The following is a 20,190-nucleotide window of genomic DNA, read 5'->3' as shown; positions in this document are numbered from 1 at the left end:
TCTGGAAAAAAACGTTGAGATGCTGCCTGCTTAGACACTGCCCCCAGTCTATTGTAATGCTGTTCCTGTACCTTTCAATATTTCCATTAATGATATGGATGAAACAGTGCACTTTTTACATTTGTAGATGGTATAAAGCAGGCTTAGAGGAGACTGCAAACATTTCAGAACTAGAATTAGAATTCAATGTGATCTTGAAAAATTCAAACAATTTTCTTTTTGCTTGCTTTTTTTTTAAAGGGAATTCAAGGAAGACAAGAACAAAGTCTCATTAGCTGCAGAACAGTGAGATTCACAGAGCACAGGCTAGAACTTACTGGGTAGCAGTTCTGCAGGAAAGGACCTGGGATCATTAACGTGATACTGTTGTGAAAAGTAGGCACCAATTAGAATTTATAACCAGAAGTATTGGGTATATGAGAGACAAGATATATCAAGTAATTTTTCTTACTCAGCAGTGGCTGGACCTCAGTTGTTACCTTTCTCAAGCACTTCACAAATACGTGCCATGTGTTACGTACTTGTACACAGATTAGATTTGGTATGTTGGGTTGTATGACGCAGCAGTGTGAAAGTGTAGCAACACCCTACTGCATATATGCATTTTCACTTTTGGCACAGATGGAAGTCCAGTTTTCCATTTCGGCTTTTCAGGTCATTAGTTTCTTCAACTGTTGGTTTTTCATACAACGACTTGTGTTTCAAGTCAAGTATTGCTTTTTCAATTTTTCCATGTTGTGAAAGTGTGTTTAACTTGAAAACTCATTGTTCATGTTTTCCACCTTCTCTGCTGTCTTACCTACTTTATCTGTCTTTATTTATTCAATTAGTATGACATATTTTAAGAATCATTTCATCTGAGCATTTAATTCATATCTTATGTCATAAGATCTAAGGATATAAAATGATTTGTGTTCAAGAAAAGTACAAGAAATTATAATCATCAGAAAAAATATAAGGGTTTTTTTTATGGTGTGTGGTGCTTTTTAGCATGACACAAGTGTATTCACAGTTGTTAAAAATATTCTGCATCTGTGAATATAACTAAATTAATGTTGTGTTTCCTAACTTACAAGAATATTTGACAGTAATATTTTAACATTAAAACGTGAGGCGGTTTTGTTTTGTTGTTTTAATGCAAGTTTGTTTTGGTTTGGTTATTTTTAGTGTGAGAGGTGTTGTGATTTAACCCCAGCCAGCAACTAAACACCATGCAGCTGCTCACTCCCTTCCCCTCACCCAGTGGGATGGGGGAGAGAATTGGGGAAAAAAAAGTAAAACTTGTGGCTTGAGATAAGAACAGTTTAACAGAACAGAAGTGAAGAAACTAATAATGATAATAATAATAATAAAATGACAATAATAATAAAAGGATTGGAATATACAAAACAAGAGATGCACAATGCAATTGCTCACCACTCACCAACTGATGCCCAGTCACTTCCTGAGCAGTGAACCCCTCCAGGCCAACTCGCCCCAGTTTATATACTGGGCATGACATCACATGGTGTGGAATATTCCTTTGGCCAGTTTGGGTCAGCTGCCCTGGCTGTGTCCCCTTCCAACTTCTTGTGCCCCTCCAGCCTTCTTGCTGGCTGAGCATGAGAAGCTGAAAAATCCTTGACTTAGTCTAAACACTACTGAGCAACAACTGAAAACATCAGTGTGTTATCAACATTCTTCTCATACTGAATCCAAAACTATACCAGCTAGTAGAAAGAAAATTAACTCTATCCCAGCTGAAACCAGGACAGAGGAAAATTCACAGTTTATGCATAGTTTAACAAGAAAGTTAATACCAACTGTTTAATGAAACCTGTGTAACTGCCTATGTAAAAAGTACTTTCAAAAGCAGAAGTGAAATAAAATGCAATCATAGTATATTTACATCACTTTAAATGCCTGCTATAGCATTTCTAATACAGCTGTGCAGGTTAGAGTGAGAGAGGAAAAAACATTGCAGAGTTTCAGAAGGCACCATAAGCTCTGGAATACAACTTACAAAAATGGCAGCACTGCGACTTGTGGACTTCAAGTGGGTAGACATTTATGTGATTGAGACTGCAAGAAATGTCATTGCTGTGGTGTCTCAGCATGGCAGCTGGTGGCTCAAAAAAGACACAGAGCTGGCAGTCACAACTGCGCAGTCCAGCTTTCTCAGAGAGATACAAGCATCTGTAACCACTGCCTAACATCAAGGGAAACTCCTCTGGAGACATTTGTGTGTAGTGGTTTTCTAGATGTGAGTTGTGTTAGCCACCTAAAATGAGGTGTGGGGGCTTTTCTACTTGTATTCATAATATCCTAAATAAACTATCCTTTTTGTATATGACAGATTTTTCAAAAGTGTCCACGTAGAAGATTTAAAAATATTTTAATTATGTAACTGCATTTCATCTCTGGCCAGTTTAGTGAAATCTCTGTCGCCCAAGTCCTACATTTTGTTGTGTAGTAGCGAACTGGTCTGTGTTCATGGCTGGAAGGCCCCAAAATGTTTTTACTTCACTGTTTATAAAATAGTACAGCAGTGGTGTATATGTAAAAAATGTAAAGAAAAGATGGAGCATATAGATTTTGTCCCCTTTTTGTCACGACATCAAAAGTTATTTGCGTGGTAGTGTAAAAATGACATGACAGCACTATATCAGCTATATTCTCTCTGTTGTCTCTCTACTAGTGTATTTGTAGAACTGATTGCAAATTTACTATCTCCATATCTCATGTATATAAGTTAGTCCCTACAATTATATTTACCTCCTGGGCATGTTTGTTTATACAGATTAATTTACAAAATAGTTACAGTTTCTTGTATGAGTTCTGCAGCTTTAGATATATAAGAAAACTCCAGCACCTAATGTGTTGTGATTTTATTCTGATTTCACAGTTTAACTTCCTACATACTTCACTGTAGGGTAAAGAGTGTCTTTTTTTCTCCTAAACTTTATCTGTTCACTTTTACAGTTCCTTGATACTATTGTCAAACTGACATTTTTATCCTTAATAGAAAGGGATCAATCCTACAATTTCTCCCTTTAGAACAGCAGTACTATAGAACACATTATTTTATTTGGTTATTATTAAGTTCTGCTTTCTTGAAAAGAAAAATAAACTTTCAAAATACTGGAAGCTGAAAGGATAATTCACAACTGGCAGGGCTGAAGAATAGGTGTTCAGTAGCATCTCATACAGTACTATATGAGTGACAGCTTTCTTGTGCTCATGTTGATAAACTAAAGTGCTGTAAGTACTCGAAGGAGTTTCTTAAACTTTAATTATTGTGATGATATTTCATATAATGTTGGTTTCATTTTAAAGCTGTTTAATAAATATGGCCTGATTCTGCCATCATTGACTTTGATACTTGCAATTAAGAAACTTTTTGAATTCATTCATTCATTCATTCTGATCTATACTAATATATTTAAAATCATAATTTAAAATGTAGTATACTAAAGAATTCTATAGTTATACACATTCTCAGTCTTTAAGTTAGGCCCTTGTAACAATGCTGCCGTATTGTGTGACATTTGCTGTTAAGTGACAGTAGGATTTTTACAGTCTGAATTTACTCCATTTTTTTGAACACGTGAAGTATTTGAATATATCTTAGCTGACTGCATATGTATTTTTCAACCTGTCACTATTGTAAGTAAAATGCTAATATTTATGAAATGGGAAGTGATTGCATCTCAGCTTAATTTTTAATTTTTTTACTTTTGCCTTTCCAGAGATTTAAATTAGTCATCTGTCTTTCCTTAGTAATAAAAGTGGCATTCCAGTCTGAACCTCTTCTCCAAAGCACAGAGTCACAGTAATAGGATTTATTATTTTCATTATGCTAGTGCAACTGTGCTAAAGCAGTTGCACGCTATGGTGTATAGAGTGATTTGGGATCTTAATCCAACAATACTGTCCCCCTGAGTAGAGATACTTGGATATTTTTTAGCAGATTTAGGGGGGAGCAAAATAGTGATGTAATAAAAAATTTTTAATACAGTTGTACTTGTTTCAGTAAGACCTTAGTGAGAAAGTTTTTCAGGTGTTAGATGGGATTTTTGCTTAGGAGGAGACAATTACCCCAACAGAAGTAGCGAAGAGCTTAGAGGTAAGTGTGCTGCCCGTGACAGAGGAGAGCTGGGCTCCTGTCCTCCTCTGCCTTAGCCAGAGGGACCAGAGCTGCTGCCCAGGCTCCCCGGGCTGTTTGTTGGCTGTTACGGGTTTCATTTCTCTATCAGCTCTGTCCAGATCCTGTCATGTGTATGGACCCTAAAAAATACAGTCTTATGTCCATGCTACTGAATAAAATAAATCATCCTGTTTGCTCCTGATGCCAAAAGGAGAACCCCAGGACCTTTCCCTGGAGGACTGAGAGGCCTCCTTGCTTATTTGAGTGGATTGCCTGGGGTGCCTGCTGGCCTCTGAACTGCTCCTATGTGGTTTTTGCAAGAGTTTTTTGTCAGTAGCCAAAATTTTGCCAAGGAACATACTCTCAGTGAATAGTATGAAGGAGCTGTGCCCTGACCCTGGTTTGTTTACAAGTGTAGACTTGGCGAGAGAACAGGTATTGGTAATAAAGAAACTCATTTGGGCAGATGGAGAGAGGTAATTAGTACCTGGCATATTCTAGGTAAGTGCTTTAGGCCCTGGATTAAAGGCTAGTTTAGGAAATCCTAGTACCTGTGCTAGTAATGTAGACAAGGATTGAAGTGCTCCACCTGTTGACTGGATAAGCAGTGATTTTTTCAGAACTTGCTTCTTTGGTGTTTTTTTTTGGTTAGTTGGTTGTTTTCTCATCTTATTTTTTCTCTTTTCTAGTTTGGTAACAGGCAAAAAATAGGGATTTTTCTTTTGTGTCCTTATTTGGTATATTGTATGCACTTTACTGGAAAAACTATGGCAAAAGATTGCTATGGCAGTTTGTTGCAAAGACATCCTCTCCTGAAGAAATTGGCAGGTGCTAATCTCATCCACAGAATAATTATATGGAATTTTATTCTAGAATAATCATTCTTCCTGCTGTCTTTCAGGAAGGATCACCCCATAGTTGAGCAACAGAACCTGGAGTCAGGGCGTGTGGTGACTTTCTTTGGTTGTGAGCTCTGTTTCTCTGTGCATCAGTATGGAAGTAAAACATGTGCAGAGGCATGGCTTTTGTGGATGTTTTTGTGACCCAGATCCAGGAGCAAAAAAAGAAGTGTTGTTAATATCACTACCATCATTTGACATGCAAAGTGCCCTTCTCATAATAATTTGTTTATTGCAGTGATAGGCAATGGCACAAGTTAAGATGCAGACTACAGCAAACCTGTCCGGACCTACCATGTCCCCTATGGTGCTACCCCTACCAGTTACAGCTACAAATACATTGGGTCTGCCGTCCTCAATGAACGGATCCATTTCGGAATCTGCTGCCAGCTGTAGCAGTCCTACTGCCGGCCTTGTGGATCCTGCGCCTTCTAGCAACACACCAGGTAAGTTGGTCCAGGTATATTTTCTTTGGTGTTCAAATGAATCTTTTTGATGAATTGTTAATTCAAAAAAAAAAAAAAAAAAGGTAGGCCTTAAAGAGGATTAAAATAAAGGAAAAAAAAATCCCCTAGAACAATATTTTGGCTAAATAGACTATTTACTAAGTTAAGTTTCTTTAACTGAGCTCAGACCTGCAGTGAAGTGTTGATCAATGATATAAAAGCTCAGAAAAGAACATGTCTATATTGTCAAATTCTGAGTGTATCTTTTACAGAGAAGTTTTAGTGGTGCAGGAAGGTCTCCAAGTGTCTTTCTCTTCCCTAGAACAGAATGTCTTCAGACTGCTTGGCAGTATTCGGTGTTTCCTTTGTAGCCTAATAAAGGCTGTAGTTCCTATGCTGAACTGGGTATAAAATACAGAAATGTTATCCTAAAAAATAAAGCAAGAAATGACAGTGTATGCTAGGGATAAATACAAATAAGTTGAAAAAGAAATAGCAGAAAGTTAAAAAATGGTAAGGTGGTATACATGAAGTAAGCAGTCTAAGAAAAGCAGAACAAAATCCTTAAAGGGGGAGGAAAGGTGTTCTTTAGGAGTGCTCTGAGGTTGACTTCATTATTGTGAGAAAAGTCTAAAACACTGGGAAGAAGCAGGGAGAAGCAAGTGAGGACCACAGGGTTTCATCTGCTATATTTATCTGGCAACTCTCATGCTATCCACTTCTACTTCAAAGTGTCAAGAAACCTTTCTGAAAGAGTAGTCAATTCCTGGAACCAGTATAGTCCTGACAGTAAACTTTGGTGATGTAGAAAATGTAGCATATGTATATGTCCTCCTACGCTGTCATCTATTTTGGAAAGAAGTAGTTGTATTTTTTTTAAATTGCATGTAATCAAAATGGTTATTGTAAAATGCGTATTCTCATATGATTAATATGTAAATGGTATTTAAACATTGTATTTAGCATATGTGCAAGAATTATTTTTTAGCCAAAGTATTTTCTTTTCTAAGCATGCTGCTGCTTTTACAAAGCTTTGCGAAGTTGTGAAGAATACATTTCTCCACAAAAACTTTACAGACTCTTTATTTACAGCTCCTCTCCAAGATAACATGGCAAACCCCAAAGAGAAAACTCCAATGTGTCTGGTAAATGAGTTAGCCCGTTTCAATAGAATTCAACCCCAGTATAAGCTTCTGAATGAAAGAGGGCCTGCTCATGCCAAGGTAAGGTCACAGTTCCAGGTGATGAGCCGTACCTTAAATGCTGAACAGATAATGTCATGGTCTGGACGAGTGTGCTTGTCAAACACAGCCACATTTCTAGCGTAAGGGGTTTCTTACTGTTCTGAATTTTGCTTTCTTTTTTTTTTTTTTTTTTTTACACTTTCAGAAAGTGTGCCTGTATTTCTGTTGAAGCCCTGTAGATCATTTTGTACCTTACTTTGACTTCCACCTTTGAGTTTATATTTGTTGGTCTCTATAAAGACCTTGTGAAGGTCTTTCCAGGGTATCACCACCCTTTCTTAATCATTATGGAGCGTTTGCTTTTTAAGCTGCATGAATCCTGCTCCCCAGTCGGCGTGTCCCTAATAGCTACCTCTGCATTTGTTTCATGGTAGTGCCGATGACGACAAAGCTATTTTGTGTCGTTTTTTGAAGTTCATATTGATACGATTCTGTGTCCATAAAGTTGATTGCATTGATACCGTATCTTTGGACCTTGCATTATAGGGCACATATTACTGTTCTTTCCTTTAAATGCTGTGTGACTTTAAGATTTGCGGTGATACTAAGACTCCTAGTATGATTATAGCATTAAAGTTTCTAATGAACTGACAGTTAATTCTGGTCAGTTCTCATATTAATTTGGATATCCAACGCCATAAGTACAAATTAGGATGCTTTCGTATGATGGGGAACATAGAGGGATATTCTCATGATAATGATTTTCAGGTGTAATTTTGAATTTCCTCCCTAGTTAGGAGCAATCTGGGGGAAGAGGAAAAAGCCTGAAAAACTGAGAGAGACAATGTCATAATTAATAGCTGCTTTGTACTCAGTATTTCTAGAGTGGCAAAACTCTGTTAGACAGTGGGATCACACTGCAGATTAGTAACAGTTTCAGCTAGTCATGAGCTGTCTCTCTGCCATTGCCCCTTGTTTCTTAGTTGTGTGTTTTGTTGTTAGCTAGCGCAGAGTTGATGCAAATCACTGACCTTCTGGTTTGGCTGGTGTTCATGCATCCTTTATGCTGGTGGAAATGTCAGCAGGTGCAGGGCTGCTGAGAATCAGCAAGCTTTTAGAATCCCTTATTGCAAATGGAAATGGAAGTGCCCTTCCCCTTCCTGGCAACATTTGGCACCACAGGATATGCTGGTTGGTTGGTTTTAGGTTGCAGCACGTTAAATCTGTTGCGCTTTCTGTAACTTTTCACTGTTGTATTGTGTATTTATTTTGTTATCTTTTTTCCATTAATGTGAAATAGGAAGTGCTTTGGTTGTACCAAAAAGTGTGGTTTTGGCAGTTCATATTCCTCAGTGGTAAAGAGATTTGGTTTACATTACATTCATACTATACTTCAAATTTTAGCAGGATAAGAAATAGTTCACGTATATTTGTTATTACTTTTAAAGGAACTAATATAATTGAAATTACTTGAGCCTGCATTAGCTGCACTTTTGAAAGCCAGATTTTCAATGGATTTCTTATTTTTTCAGTTTTTCAATTTACCTCTTATTATTTGTAATTACACTCATAATTGTCAAAAAAAAAAGAAAAAAAAAGATATGTGCTCTGTAGACTCAAAAGAATATTAAGTCTGATTTTGACCTGTGCAGCAAATGAGAAAAACAAGGGAGGGAAGGGGATGAAGAACAAGGATGATACTAATAAGATTATGCAGACTTGTGTATCTTTGACCTACAAAAAGCAGAGACATAGAAATTATTATGACTGTGTTAGCAGTTTAGTATAGTGTCTGGCTAGTAATATGATGATATACCTGATAGAATATGTGAAACAGAGCTGAGTTTGTCCTAGAAAGCATGACCTGAAGGGTGTAATACTGCTGATGCCATTTGCCATTTAAGGAGCGTCTCACATTGCCTTCCTCCTACACATACTCTGTTCCTGTCCACTAGTGGTTTTCATGATTTTCAGAGACATGCTCTACAAGACAGCTGTCTGCATTGTGATCACAAATGCTAGCAAATTCTTATATACTTTTTTTCTAGTTGTCTCTGGAGAGTAAGTTTTGACAATTGGGGTGAAATGGGAAACTAGGACCAGGGGAGCTGGGAGAGGAGTGATGCTTTTTGACAGTGCAGTTAGGGTTTCTAGGAGTCTGCCCTCCATGCGGATTCTTCATCATAAGAAAAATCAGAAAGTCTTTGTTAGCATAAACAATGCTTTTGAATACATTAGTCAGATTGATCATTTCTTTTGTGCTTCTATGTCAATGGTGTTTTCAGGAGACAAAAGATACAGTGGCAAAAGAAAGTGAATGGTGGTACAGAGAAGAGGGAAAGAGGTAAGGGACACTGGGCTTCAAAAGGCTGGGAAGAAGGAGAGAAGGTTCTACATTCAGAAAAAGTGAGGAGGAAAGGATTACTAGAGCTAAGGGAGACTGACCTTACGGACATGGCGGAGTGAAAGGCACAAAGCGTGGTGGCCTTTGCATTTCTGCTCTCTAGCCATCAGGTAAATTAGGTTGGATGTAAGTAATACAAACTTCCTCAGAAAACTGGTGAGAAATGCCTCTCAATCTGTAGCAGAACTGTCAACTCCAGTCTTGCAGAACTTGACTACTTCATTGGCTGCTCCAGATTTTGGGTTTAGGCAGTTTTATTCCTTTAATTAAAATTCCCACTTAGTACTGTGTGTGGTTTTTTGCAGGAGTTTTTTTGTCAGATGGGCTAAGTGAGAAGGTTAGAGCTCTGGCTATAGAAATTTACTGAGCAAACCCTTTATTATCTTGAACTCCTGTTTATTGCTCTAAGCACTAAGACGACAGCTGTAGGTAGATAAGTAGCCATTATTCATCATATTTTTATTGAAATTCAAGTTTATTCTCCTGCAATAAAAATACTACACTGATACTTTCTTGCAAAATATATAAACTCCAGATCCAGAAATCAAATTTCAGTTCTTTTAGTAATAAGGATGCATGTTTATAGATAATTTATATAATTATGAGTATTTAGCTCTTAATACCCAACTTAGCTTTCAGGAGGGGGTAGGGTTTGACAGAGTGCAAAATTAAGAGACTATTTCTCTCTTCACCCTTGTCTGTAAGGAAATTGCCATGACTGCTGTAGAAAAAACAACATGGTGATAGGAAGAGTGATATAGGGACTAGCACTGTGCTTGTGAAAATTACAGTAGGCCAAAACTTGAGGCTGTAATTAAGACACAAGTATGTATTTATAGCATTCAGTTCATATCACTGTGCACATGTGTATCGGGCTGAGTTGGGAGGCACGTATATACCTGTCTTCAAATGTTTGTTTGCAAGTACATGCTAAATGAAAATGTATGTTAAGGCAAATTTAAAGGTTGCTCATCATGCCCATCTCTAGATACCTGGTCCTGGATCTAGCAAGTTTACATAATTTTAAAAATCATAGAGCAAATAACTATTGAAATGAAAATTTTACTTTATATACTGCTCACAGTAATATGTAGATTTCTTTATGTTGCCTTAAGTAGTTAGCCTGTTTTCTGAGGTAGATATATCTTAGTTTACTGTGTGTATCTGACTATTAAATCCTGCCTTATATGTATGGAATTGATATGGAAAAGACATTGAGTTCTTACCCTTTCTCCTCTTGTTCTTAGATGCTCAAATTTAAACAGAACATGTATGTATCATACAGAAGATAGACTCTATCTAATATCTCAAATATATATTGAGTTTTATTTTCACAACTTGCACAGCATAGATACTGCTTGTAATAATCCTTTATTGCAGGTTTTGAAATATATGTGGTTTTTATCAGTAGTCCGTTTCTGAATTCTGAATTTTTACAGTTCCCGTCTTCACTATAGAGTCCACATTAAAGAACTGCAGTTTCTTTCAAAAAGATAGTTCTTCTTTTCTTTCTTACTTTATTTTTGAACATACTTGAGTTGTGGCTCTGCCCTAACAATACACATTATTTTCAGAAATCAGGTCGTGTAAGAAATTCTTTCACTGGGTAAAACTCTTTGGGCCAAATTCTCAGGTGCCTTGAAGAGTGTGCAGTCATTTATATCCATTCAGAATTATTACAAAATTACTTTTTTTTTTAAGTAGCGTTCTTTACCTTTTTTCTACAGGTAAAGTCACTAAACGCATTCGAATGTGTGAAGAAATGTGGTCTTAACTGACCTGTATATAGTCTTCCAAGAGCAGAGGATAAGTCTGCAGCTTTTACTTGGTTTAAATATTATTCTGTTCTTTGATAGTTGACATTAACATTACTGTTGTGGTTTAACCCCAGCCAGCAACTAAGCACCACATAGCCGCTCACTCACTTCCCCCCCACCCCAGGGGGTTGGGGGACAGAATCAAAAAAAAAAAAGGTAAAACTTGTGGATTGAGATAAGAACAGTTTAATAGAACAGAAATGAAGACATTAATAATGATAATAATAACAATAATAAAATGACAATAATAATAATAATAAAAAAATAATCGGAATATACGAAACAAGTGATGCACAATGTAATTGCTCGCCACTCACCAACCGATGCCCAGTTAGTTCCCGAGCAGCGATCCCCACCCCAGGCCAACTCCCCCCAGTTTATATACTGGGCATGACATCACACAGTATGGAATACCCCTTCGGCCAGTTTGGGTCAGCTGCCCTGGCTGTGTCCCCTCCCAACTTCTTGTGCCCCTCCAGCCTTCTTGCTGGCTGAGCATGAGAAGCTGAAAAATCCTTGACTTAGTCTAAACACTACTGAGCAACAACTGAAAACATCAGTGTTATCAACATTCTTCTCATACTAAATCCAAAACATGACACTATACCAGCTAGTAGAAAGAAAATTAACTCTATCCCAGCTGGCACCAGGACAATTACACTATTTTACTTCGTCATTTGAAAGGCCAAATGTTGCCCACTGATAAGGACTCACTTATCTCTGTAAGAATCAGATGTGTTATCTGGGAGTTGAATATAATGAAAAGAGAGCACTGTTTCTCTTGAGCCCTGGAAGTTTTTATACAGATTGGTCTAATGCACAGTGATACTCTTGCCAGTGTTTACCTGTTCTTTGTCTTTGAAGATGTTCACAGTGCAGCTGACTCTCGGAGAGCAGACATGGGAAGCTGAAGGAAGCAGTATTAAAAAGGCCCAACATGCTGCTGCTAGCAAAGCATTGAATGAAACTACCCTTCCCAAACCAACGCCTAGGCCACCCAAAAACAATGTTAATAATAATCCAGGTATGACATTTTCCTCTGTGTGTTAAATCTTGTTGAAGTGTTAGAATATTATACCACTAATAAATAAATTTAACAAGATATAAATTAAGTTGGAGGATGAGAATCAACATAGCTGTCTTATACGTATGATAGTATAATGAAGAACCTCTAGCGAGTTTGCACAGGAGAATTTTTAATGCGCATACCTGAAATGGTTGAACTGTAAGTGAATATATTATTTAGATAAGGCTTGGTTGTATACAAAGTGATTGTATGTGATCAATAGGAGTCAGGACAAAACTAGATTGAACTGACCATTATTACCATAGTAAAACATTTTTCCCAAAAAGTTATTTTAGCTGATTTTCCAATGAAATTGGAAATTTTATCCAGTCCAATCCTGTGAAATTGCATATGTAGTGTAAATAAAAGGTTAGGATTTGGCATGAGAACTGTGACAGGTAATTTCCTGCATTGTGAGTTTTCCTTCATAGCAACCTGTGCTTTTATATGTCTTTAGAAACTGTTGTTCGAATAATAGAAAGGATGTATATTGGTGTCTGGCATCCTTCATTTTGAGGTGTTACCTGTGAGTTACCTTCTATGCGTGCAACACCTTTTGAGGTACACATCTCAGCCACGTGCTCAGTGATCTGTTCTGTCTTGTTCGATAAAATAAATAAGAAATATATTCCTGACTTTGTTTCAAACTAATATAAAAAAAGCAAACTGCAAGGAAAAAAAAGTAATCTTTTCTTTTTTTTTCTTTTTTACACTCCTTTTTTTCCCCCTTGCTCTTTTCCCTTCTTAACTTTTTATTTCCCTCTGCCCCTCTCTCCCTTTTAAAAAACATTGTCTTCAGCCATTTTTTTAAAATGGAGTAATTTTGCAGTTAATCTCTGTGTTGGAAAAAAAGCAGGAGTAAGTTTCCTTTAGAGCTTGTGAGTATTATCCTAAGCATTAGCTGTTAAGGATTTTTTTTAGAGCAGTACGATAGTATTCTCTTGCTCCTTTGGAGATCAATACATTGCTTCTCCAGACCCAGGACAGTGGGTTTGCCCTGTGTCCTTCACAGTCACTGTTTTTGGCTGTTTAGAAAGCAGGAGGCTCAGACCCCTATAAAAATGGACCCTGAGTTTGTTCTTGACATTGCAGAGTATTACTCAGCTTCTGTTTTTTTTTTTTTTTTTTTCTTTAAGCATATTCTTAAAGGGAAAAGCTGATAACAAAAGAAATAGGCTTTAAGAGAATTCATTAAAAAATTGTATCACTTAACACTGTAATTTTGCTCTAAGGAGGATGTATTATATATGCACAGGTATCTTCTCATCAAAATGACGTTTTGCATTTTTATTATTTAGTTGAATTCATAGTCATTCCTTCCTCTGGAAAATATAAAAATTGTTGTTGGTAGAAGTTTTTGAATAAGTATTGCATAAAAATTTTCATAATTTGGCATATACAGCCTCAATGGCAGACTGGCAAATTCATCATAGCTGTTTTAAGGCTAGATTCATTTGAACCTCTTCTGAAAATATTTTGAGAAAATGTTAACACCTTTTTATTGGAATGTACATTTAGCTCATTTAGGATTTTCTTACAACAGTGCAAGTGGAGAATACTGTAGCTGAACATTTTATTTGGAAAAAAAAAAAAAGAAGTCACAGTGTAGCTTTTTATTTGGCATTTTGGAGACCATGCAAGTAGGCAAGTGCTGGCTGCTTTCTGGTTTTGTATTATGTCACCAGTAGATGGCTGTAGTGACACTGATTTCCAGTAGCTGTATTTTCAATTTGTTAGATCATTCCTGTTAGATCATTAGTTTTTAGTCCTAATCTTAGGTTTTCAAGTCTTGCAAATAAAACACTTTTTTCTAACATTGTAAGATTACCAAATGACTGCAGTAATGGCTATTAGTGCTTGCTTGTTTCAATGCCTCTTTGCTCTATTTGTGGTTTTATTTCATGGTATTCAGTGGGAAGAGACAGTATTCTTTTACCATTGTAGTTTCAGAAAGTGTCATAATGTATTATACACACGTTGGAAAGATGAATAACCAGCTTGATGTTAGCACTGACTTTCTCATTCATATGTGAAGATTAATCTACTGAAACTGCTTAGAGAATGCACTGAGATAAATGTTTAAGTGTTCTTTTTCATTGCTTGTGATTAAGCAGGCATCTATATTCCTGTCTTTTAGAGAAACTGAAATGTCATCGTAGTTGCTGCTTTTTTAATTTAAGGGAAAAAAAATATCATGCAGCTCTCTCTTTTCTGCTCATCTCGGTCCTGCTTTTGTGTTTTGCAGTATTTGTGGTTTAAGTGCCTTACATGTATTCTTTGGGTTTTTTGCAGGCAGTATAACTCCAACAGTGGAGCTGAATGGTCTGGCTATGAAAAGAGGAGAGCCTGCCATCTACAGGCCATTAGATCCAAAACCAATTCCCAATTACAGAGCAAATTATAATTTCCGGGGCATGTACAATCAGAGGTTTGTACTTTTTCTATTATTTGGTGGGTTTTGTCCTTTCCTTATCCATGTGTTCTAAATCTTTATGAACTTCCTAGGTTATTTTCAGGGTAAAATAAACCTAAGATTTTTACTAAGGAGAGTCTCTGCAGCCTTATTTAGAAACACACATAATCTCCTTCTAAAAGAAAACAGGTGCCCTAAGCATGTCACAAAGAATAAAGACATGTAAACCAACTGTTTCTATTTTTTTAATGTGCATACTGGAGTTACAGTCTACAGCCATGACAGTGAGGAGGCAGAGCATTAACTTCAGAGAGAGGTTTTGCTTTTCTTTGCTGTTGTGTCATGTGATTAGAATCTGTATCATTAAAAATGAAGCACTCTTTTCTTAGAAATTGGATATAAAATTGGGAGGGCTGCATTTTGAAAATTGGCTTGAAACCATTCTCAGGTTTCCATTTCTTTTAACCATTCTGCCTGGTCAGCTATCTCAGTTCCTTAATCCTTAGTGTTTGGTTAGGAAAAATCCTTTATTTCACAGTTTAGAAACCTATATTCAGAGCCCTCCATCAATGCTGTCATTACTGTAGTAAGTTGGACTAATTATTGAGAAGATAGTGCTCAAAATTTTGTCTTTAAACTATGAAATTCTTAAAGATTAGAAAGTTTAACAATTTATGTGGGTGGATCAGTTTTATTAACTGACCATCCAGTTATTTAATTCTTCAATGTGTTCTAAATTTTTGAAACATCTTCATCTTTGGTATTTGTACATTTTTAGTACACACCGAAAAACTGTTCTAGCTCATCCTGAACTAAATGTAGTTTGTATCTAATTCAACAGTCTGAGAGAACCTTAAGGTACTACATGTATTAATTTTCAGTCCCAAGAACTTCTTTCTCTGAGATAGTTTTTTGTTTGGTTTTGGGTTGGTTCCCCCCCCCCCCCCCCCATTTTTCTGCAGAGGGACTGTATTAGATCAGGTCTTTTGGAGCTCCAAAAGTGATACCAAGTGTAATCTGTAAAATAAGAAAAAAAACAAAACAAAACAGGTCAGGAATTTCTAATAGCATGTTTTATCAGGGAAAAATGTTGCCTTTCTTATAAAGGATTGCTTAATGGATTTCCTATTAATGTTATACATATCATAATTATCAAAAAGAATGAGTTTATGAACTCTGAAGAAATGTTTTAGTTCAAAATTACTCTTTTATTAGAAATTGAATTTACAGCAATGTTTAAAAATTAAGGAGTTTGAAATGAAAATGCAGCATTTAAGGAAAGTATTTCAGTTGATTTAATCTTATTTTACTTTCCCCCCGATTTTTAAATCGTGATAGCTTCAGGGCTTTAACATTTCATTCTGATTTTTTTTTTAATAGCAACAATACCTAGAACTGAAAAAGACAAACAAAACAAAAATAACCTGAAAGAAAACTCTTTCATTACTCTACAGAACAGTGCCTGATTGTTGTATTACTTGTGTTACATTTCTAGTTGCTGCTGACGTGAGTCTCTGCTTACGTATGTCACGGTTTAAAAAGCTAACTATGGTGCCTGAAATGAGTTTTGTTAATATTTAGAAATCCTACATTTATTTGAATTGCTTTTATAATGAGATTAGTTTGACAAACAGATATAAAGGCTAGGCTGGGAAAAATGCAAGCTAGTAAAAAACATAAGATCGGAATTCTGGAATCTGAACTTAGTTACTGAAACATATTTGTGGAAGCAGAACCCCAAAATACTTAGCAGTTGGTAACTTTTAAGATTTTATTTCTTTTCATAGAAAATGATTAGTATGTCTAGTGCAATCTTTAAGTTTGCTTCTTTGGGAACTTTCTTTCATAGAAACCGTGTTCCCATGGTAGAGTAAAATGGTACCTGAACTTTATTTCTCTGGTCACATTAGGTAGCCAAGGGCATTTGATTTTTCTGATCACAAAACAAACATGCAGGGTGGGACAGAAGGCCAGAATCTGTGCTTGCCTGCTTTGTTGTGGTTATTTGAGTGCAGTTCCTGATGCAGGATGGCTAATAATACTGTGACTAGTAAATTAATAAATAACTAAAACTAAGTAGTAATTAGCTAGATATGCCTGTCTGTCTGTATAAACACATACCCTCTGTGCATACACTGGCTCACACATGAATACCAGAGTAAAGAGGAAACGGAAGAGTGATGCCATATAGTACTGTTTTGGGACTACTCCTGTGTTGGAAATAATAGTCCATTGCCTTGTTTTGCATTGGGAGGTGCTGGTCCATTATGATCCCAGTAAGAAAGGCACTTAGATGCTGTAAAGTATCATTTAAAATGCTGTTTATTAGAGCTATGGTATAAGAGAAGAATAGCACAGATAATCTTCCACCTCTTCAGATGCTGGGAGCCCTGAGCGGTGTAGCATTGAACAGGACTGCAACTGATGTGCAGCCTGCCATGCAGACCTTGGCCGCAGCAGACATTCTTCCCTTCTCGGTCATTCACACTATTACAGGATTTTCTTACAAGGAGACAACTCTGTCACTGCTGCAGTCAAAACAGGAACAATGTTCACATGAGAACTTCTTGCTGCACTGTTAGACAAAGGCAAGGCCATGCGGGTGGTACCCAGGGGGTGCTGACCACAGGCCCTTCTTGCCGCAAGTCTGTCCTGCGGCTGAGCGATTTGTGCAGCACAGCCCCGTCCTGTGAGCCATGCTGGGCACGGGCCCCGCAGCACAGCACAGCCCACGCCGGCTCAGGCTGGCTGCAGCGTGGGTTGCCGGCTCCTCGATGCGCAGGATGCTGCTCCTCTGCCAGTCAGGATTGCTGTGCACCTCCTACCCACCCTCGCCGGAGGGAAGTCTGGAGACAGATTCTGGATCTGTTATAATGAGCAAAGTCCCAAATATGAAGCACATGCTGTAGTACTGTATTATGTTCCCATGGTATGATATGTTACGTTTATTATCTTGTATTGCCATGTTGTATGTAGCATTTTTTTGCTGATTTTTAGCAGTTGGGTAGTAGAATATAAGTGTTGTTGGATTTCCCAGGTAAACGCAGACCATGTAAACTATTTAAAAATAAGATTAGAAAAATAACACAGGTAATATGCTGTAATCAGTATTTTTCATTTTCATCAGTCTCTGACTGTAGATTATTACCTGTTATTAAAATATACAAAATACGTTAAATAAGTTGGAAGCTCATTTTGACTGTTATACTGTGACTAAATTCCCTTTACTGATGTCTGTTTAAAAAAATGTGCTTTTCAAATAGGTGAAGATACACATTAAGATTAGGCGATTGTGTTAGGGAACTTTGATTCTGGCAAGATGAATAGCTTGAGGAAAAAATAAAGCATTAAGTTCATCCCAGGGCATATCTTTAGACCAGTTAAATCTAGTGTTTCAAGTGACACAAATGATCCTTTTCAGTAACTCATGGAAATGTGGTCTAAGAGCTGCTATTTGTATGCAAAGTTGAGGGCTAGCTTCCATGTCAGGCTAAGATGATTTATGTTGAGGTGGCAGTGATTCCTCCTCTGTCCTTTGTCCCCAGCTTTGTGTCCTTGCAAGTTTCCTGGCTCCAGCACTGGGAGTTGAGCTGCTTGGAAATGAATCAGTTTGGGGGGGAAAGGAATGGAGAAGTTAATCCTAGACTTACAACTATACTTAAAAACCTCCTCACCTAGTCACACAAGAGCTTGTGCCCTCACCAGAGAGGGGACAGGAATGTATGTTTGGAAGTTAGGGCAGCTCAGGTTTATTTAAGCATGTGAAAAACTACACTCTCACATGCAGTAGAACATATTTTTATGGGCAGTGTGTTGCACAGAAGATGTTGAAACAGGTTTATATGCAAGGTGCAAAGATCCATTTGCAAGGTCTGTAGCTGATGGTGTAAATTGATACTGAAGGTGAAAGTTAGTTTCATGGAATAAAGGAAAGCAAACAAGTGAGAGGAAAAAATAGGGAAAGGGAAAGTTTTCCCAGTGGCCAGCTTGGAAGGGAAGTGGTGGGATCTCCCAGACGAGCATCCTTCTCTGTGTGTCGTTTCCCATGCAGCAAGTCTTCCCCATAACGCTTTCCCATAGTAATTCTGTGGTTTTCATCAGGACCTGCTCAAGCTCCCTGTTCCTTGTTCCTGTTTATGATGCTGGTAGTGCTGCATCAGGGCAGGTGTTGAATGCTGCTTATTGAGCTTTGTGCATGCATGTTATTGGGCTCTGTAATGTATACCAAAAGCTACTGCCAAGAGATAGGAAAAGGGCAGAGGAGAGAAGGGCTACGGTACATTATAGATTCAACACTGTCAACGTATTGGTATTTGCAGGTGAAGGACCTTGAGAATAACAGCACAGGGAGAACAGCAAGGGAAAAATACAGCTAGAGAAACTGGAAGACACTGGCCAGGCAGCTTATCTGAAGGGTTACAGACCTGCAAGTGGAAGGCAGGCTACAGAATTGCAAATGCAAAACTCTTAGCATGGCAGAGAGTAGGGCATTTAAGGCAGTGTGTAACACCAGCGTAAGGTGTTAGCCTTGAAAGTCTCTTCCTGTGCTAAGTTAGGAAGTGCAGGGCAAGTCTGCTCCCCTCTTAAGAGGTAGTTAAGTAGATAAAATACAGTCCAACTTGGGAGTGGATGAGGTATGGAGGTATTAGCCTGGCTCTTCACTCAAGCTAGTGAATGCAATATGTGCTAGATTGTTAACAGCATTGGGTCATTGCCATTACACTGCATCTCGACCCAAGCTGATAAAGTCTGTGTGATGTTGAGTTGAATCATGTGAATTTATTGGATTAGGTCTCTGGTAGTTTCAGTATCTGTATACTGCAGTTCATTTCACAATATAGATAGGAACTTGAAACTTTTTTCATCTCACTCTGATGAGACAGCTTGGGAGTCCTCTCTGGATTTTCTTTATTCAAAATCAATGCAAGTTTGGTACTAGGAAGCCTGATGGCCTCTGATAAGGCAGAGCTTTTAAAAAAGCTGTGAACCCTGAATCCAGGCATGTTGGACAACTTTTTATTTAACAAAGATTTCTATATTACTAACAGAGATTATGATAAAGGAAAAAAACATTTTTGGCACTCAAAATTTACCAGTTGTATACTACCTATTTAAAGCCTCACAAGTAGGAGTTTTGAGCAATTTTGCAACAAAGGCACGTGACGACCTTTCAACTCAAACAATATACATTACAGAAAAGCTAAAAATGGTGAACATTGCCTTTTGTATGGCTTCTTTTACCTAAGAGCTTTACAAACTGACTCTGGGGAAGGAGGTGCTGATGCTTTCAAGGACTGTTCGCTAACGGATTTAGGTTGCGCATTTGTCAGCACACCATTTGGCACAGTTCAGTAGAACTGGCATGCTACTCGGAAGGGGCCAAGCCTTGAAACGGTGGGTCAGGTTTAAGAAATACTGGCAGAGCTGAGGATGAAACATGTACATACTACTCATATCTGTAGCTAATGCTAGAACCCATACTCCCTTGCATCCCTGAGTATGCAGTAGGCTTAAACCATGTAGAGCAGTTAAACAATAAAATATCAATTCTGACCACAGGGTCATCCAGCTTGCCTTGTTGCCATTGAATGCTGGTTTGTTTTATTATAAGTTATTTTTTCTTCAACTAGAATTGAAGAGAGTCATTCCTGAAGTTTAATTGTCCTGCAGTATTTTCAATTATAGAATGTCTGTAAGTGACAAAACAGAAATGATATCTTACAGACTTAACTAAACTAAGTGTTTTCAGCCAAGAAATAAAACCACTAGAAACTGAACAGCAGCTTTTGATGTTTTAGTATGGAAAGTAGTGTTAAACAGATCACAAAACTGAAC

The 20,190-nt window shown here is 37.4% G+C and overlaps 1 protein-coding gene across 3 annotated transcripts in view; it reads left to right on the top strand.

Moving 5' to 3' along the window:
- The window catches only part of STAU2 (staufen double-stranded RNA binding protein 2), a 176,530-nt gene that overhangs the window by 14,506 nt on the left and 141,834 nt on the right, over positions 1-20,190 (top strand). For all 3 annotated transcript variants that reach the window (XM_075023454.1, XM_075023452.1, XM_075023453.1), the window contains exons 2-5: positions 5,264-5,471; positions 6,564-6,694; positions 11,741-11,900; positions 14,235-14,370. In XM_075023454.1, the coding sequence (XP_074879555.1) occupies positions 5,273-5,471; positions 6,564-6,694; positions 11,741-11,900; positions 14,235-14,370 (626 nt within the window). In that variant the 5' untranslated portion in view covers positions 5,264-5,272. The remainder of the gene's footprint in view (positions 1-5,263; positions 5,472-6,563; positions 6,695-11,740; positions 11,901-14,234; positions 14,371-20,190) is intronic.

Source organism: Buteo buteo, chromosome 3 (assembly GCF_964188355.1).
Source record: "Buteo buteo chromosome 3, bButBut1.hap1.1, whole genome shotgun sequence".
Lineage (NCBI taxonomy): Eukaryota > Metazoa > Chordata > Aves > Accipitriformes > Accipitridae > Buteo > Buteo buteo.
The sequence above is the reverse complement of the archived record's forward strand: the minus strand, read 5'-3'. Positions and strand labels throughout refer to the sequence as shown.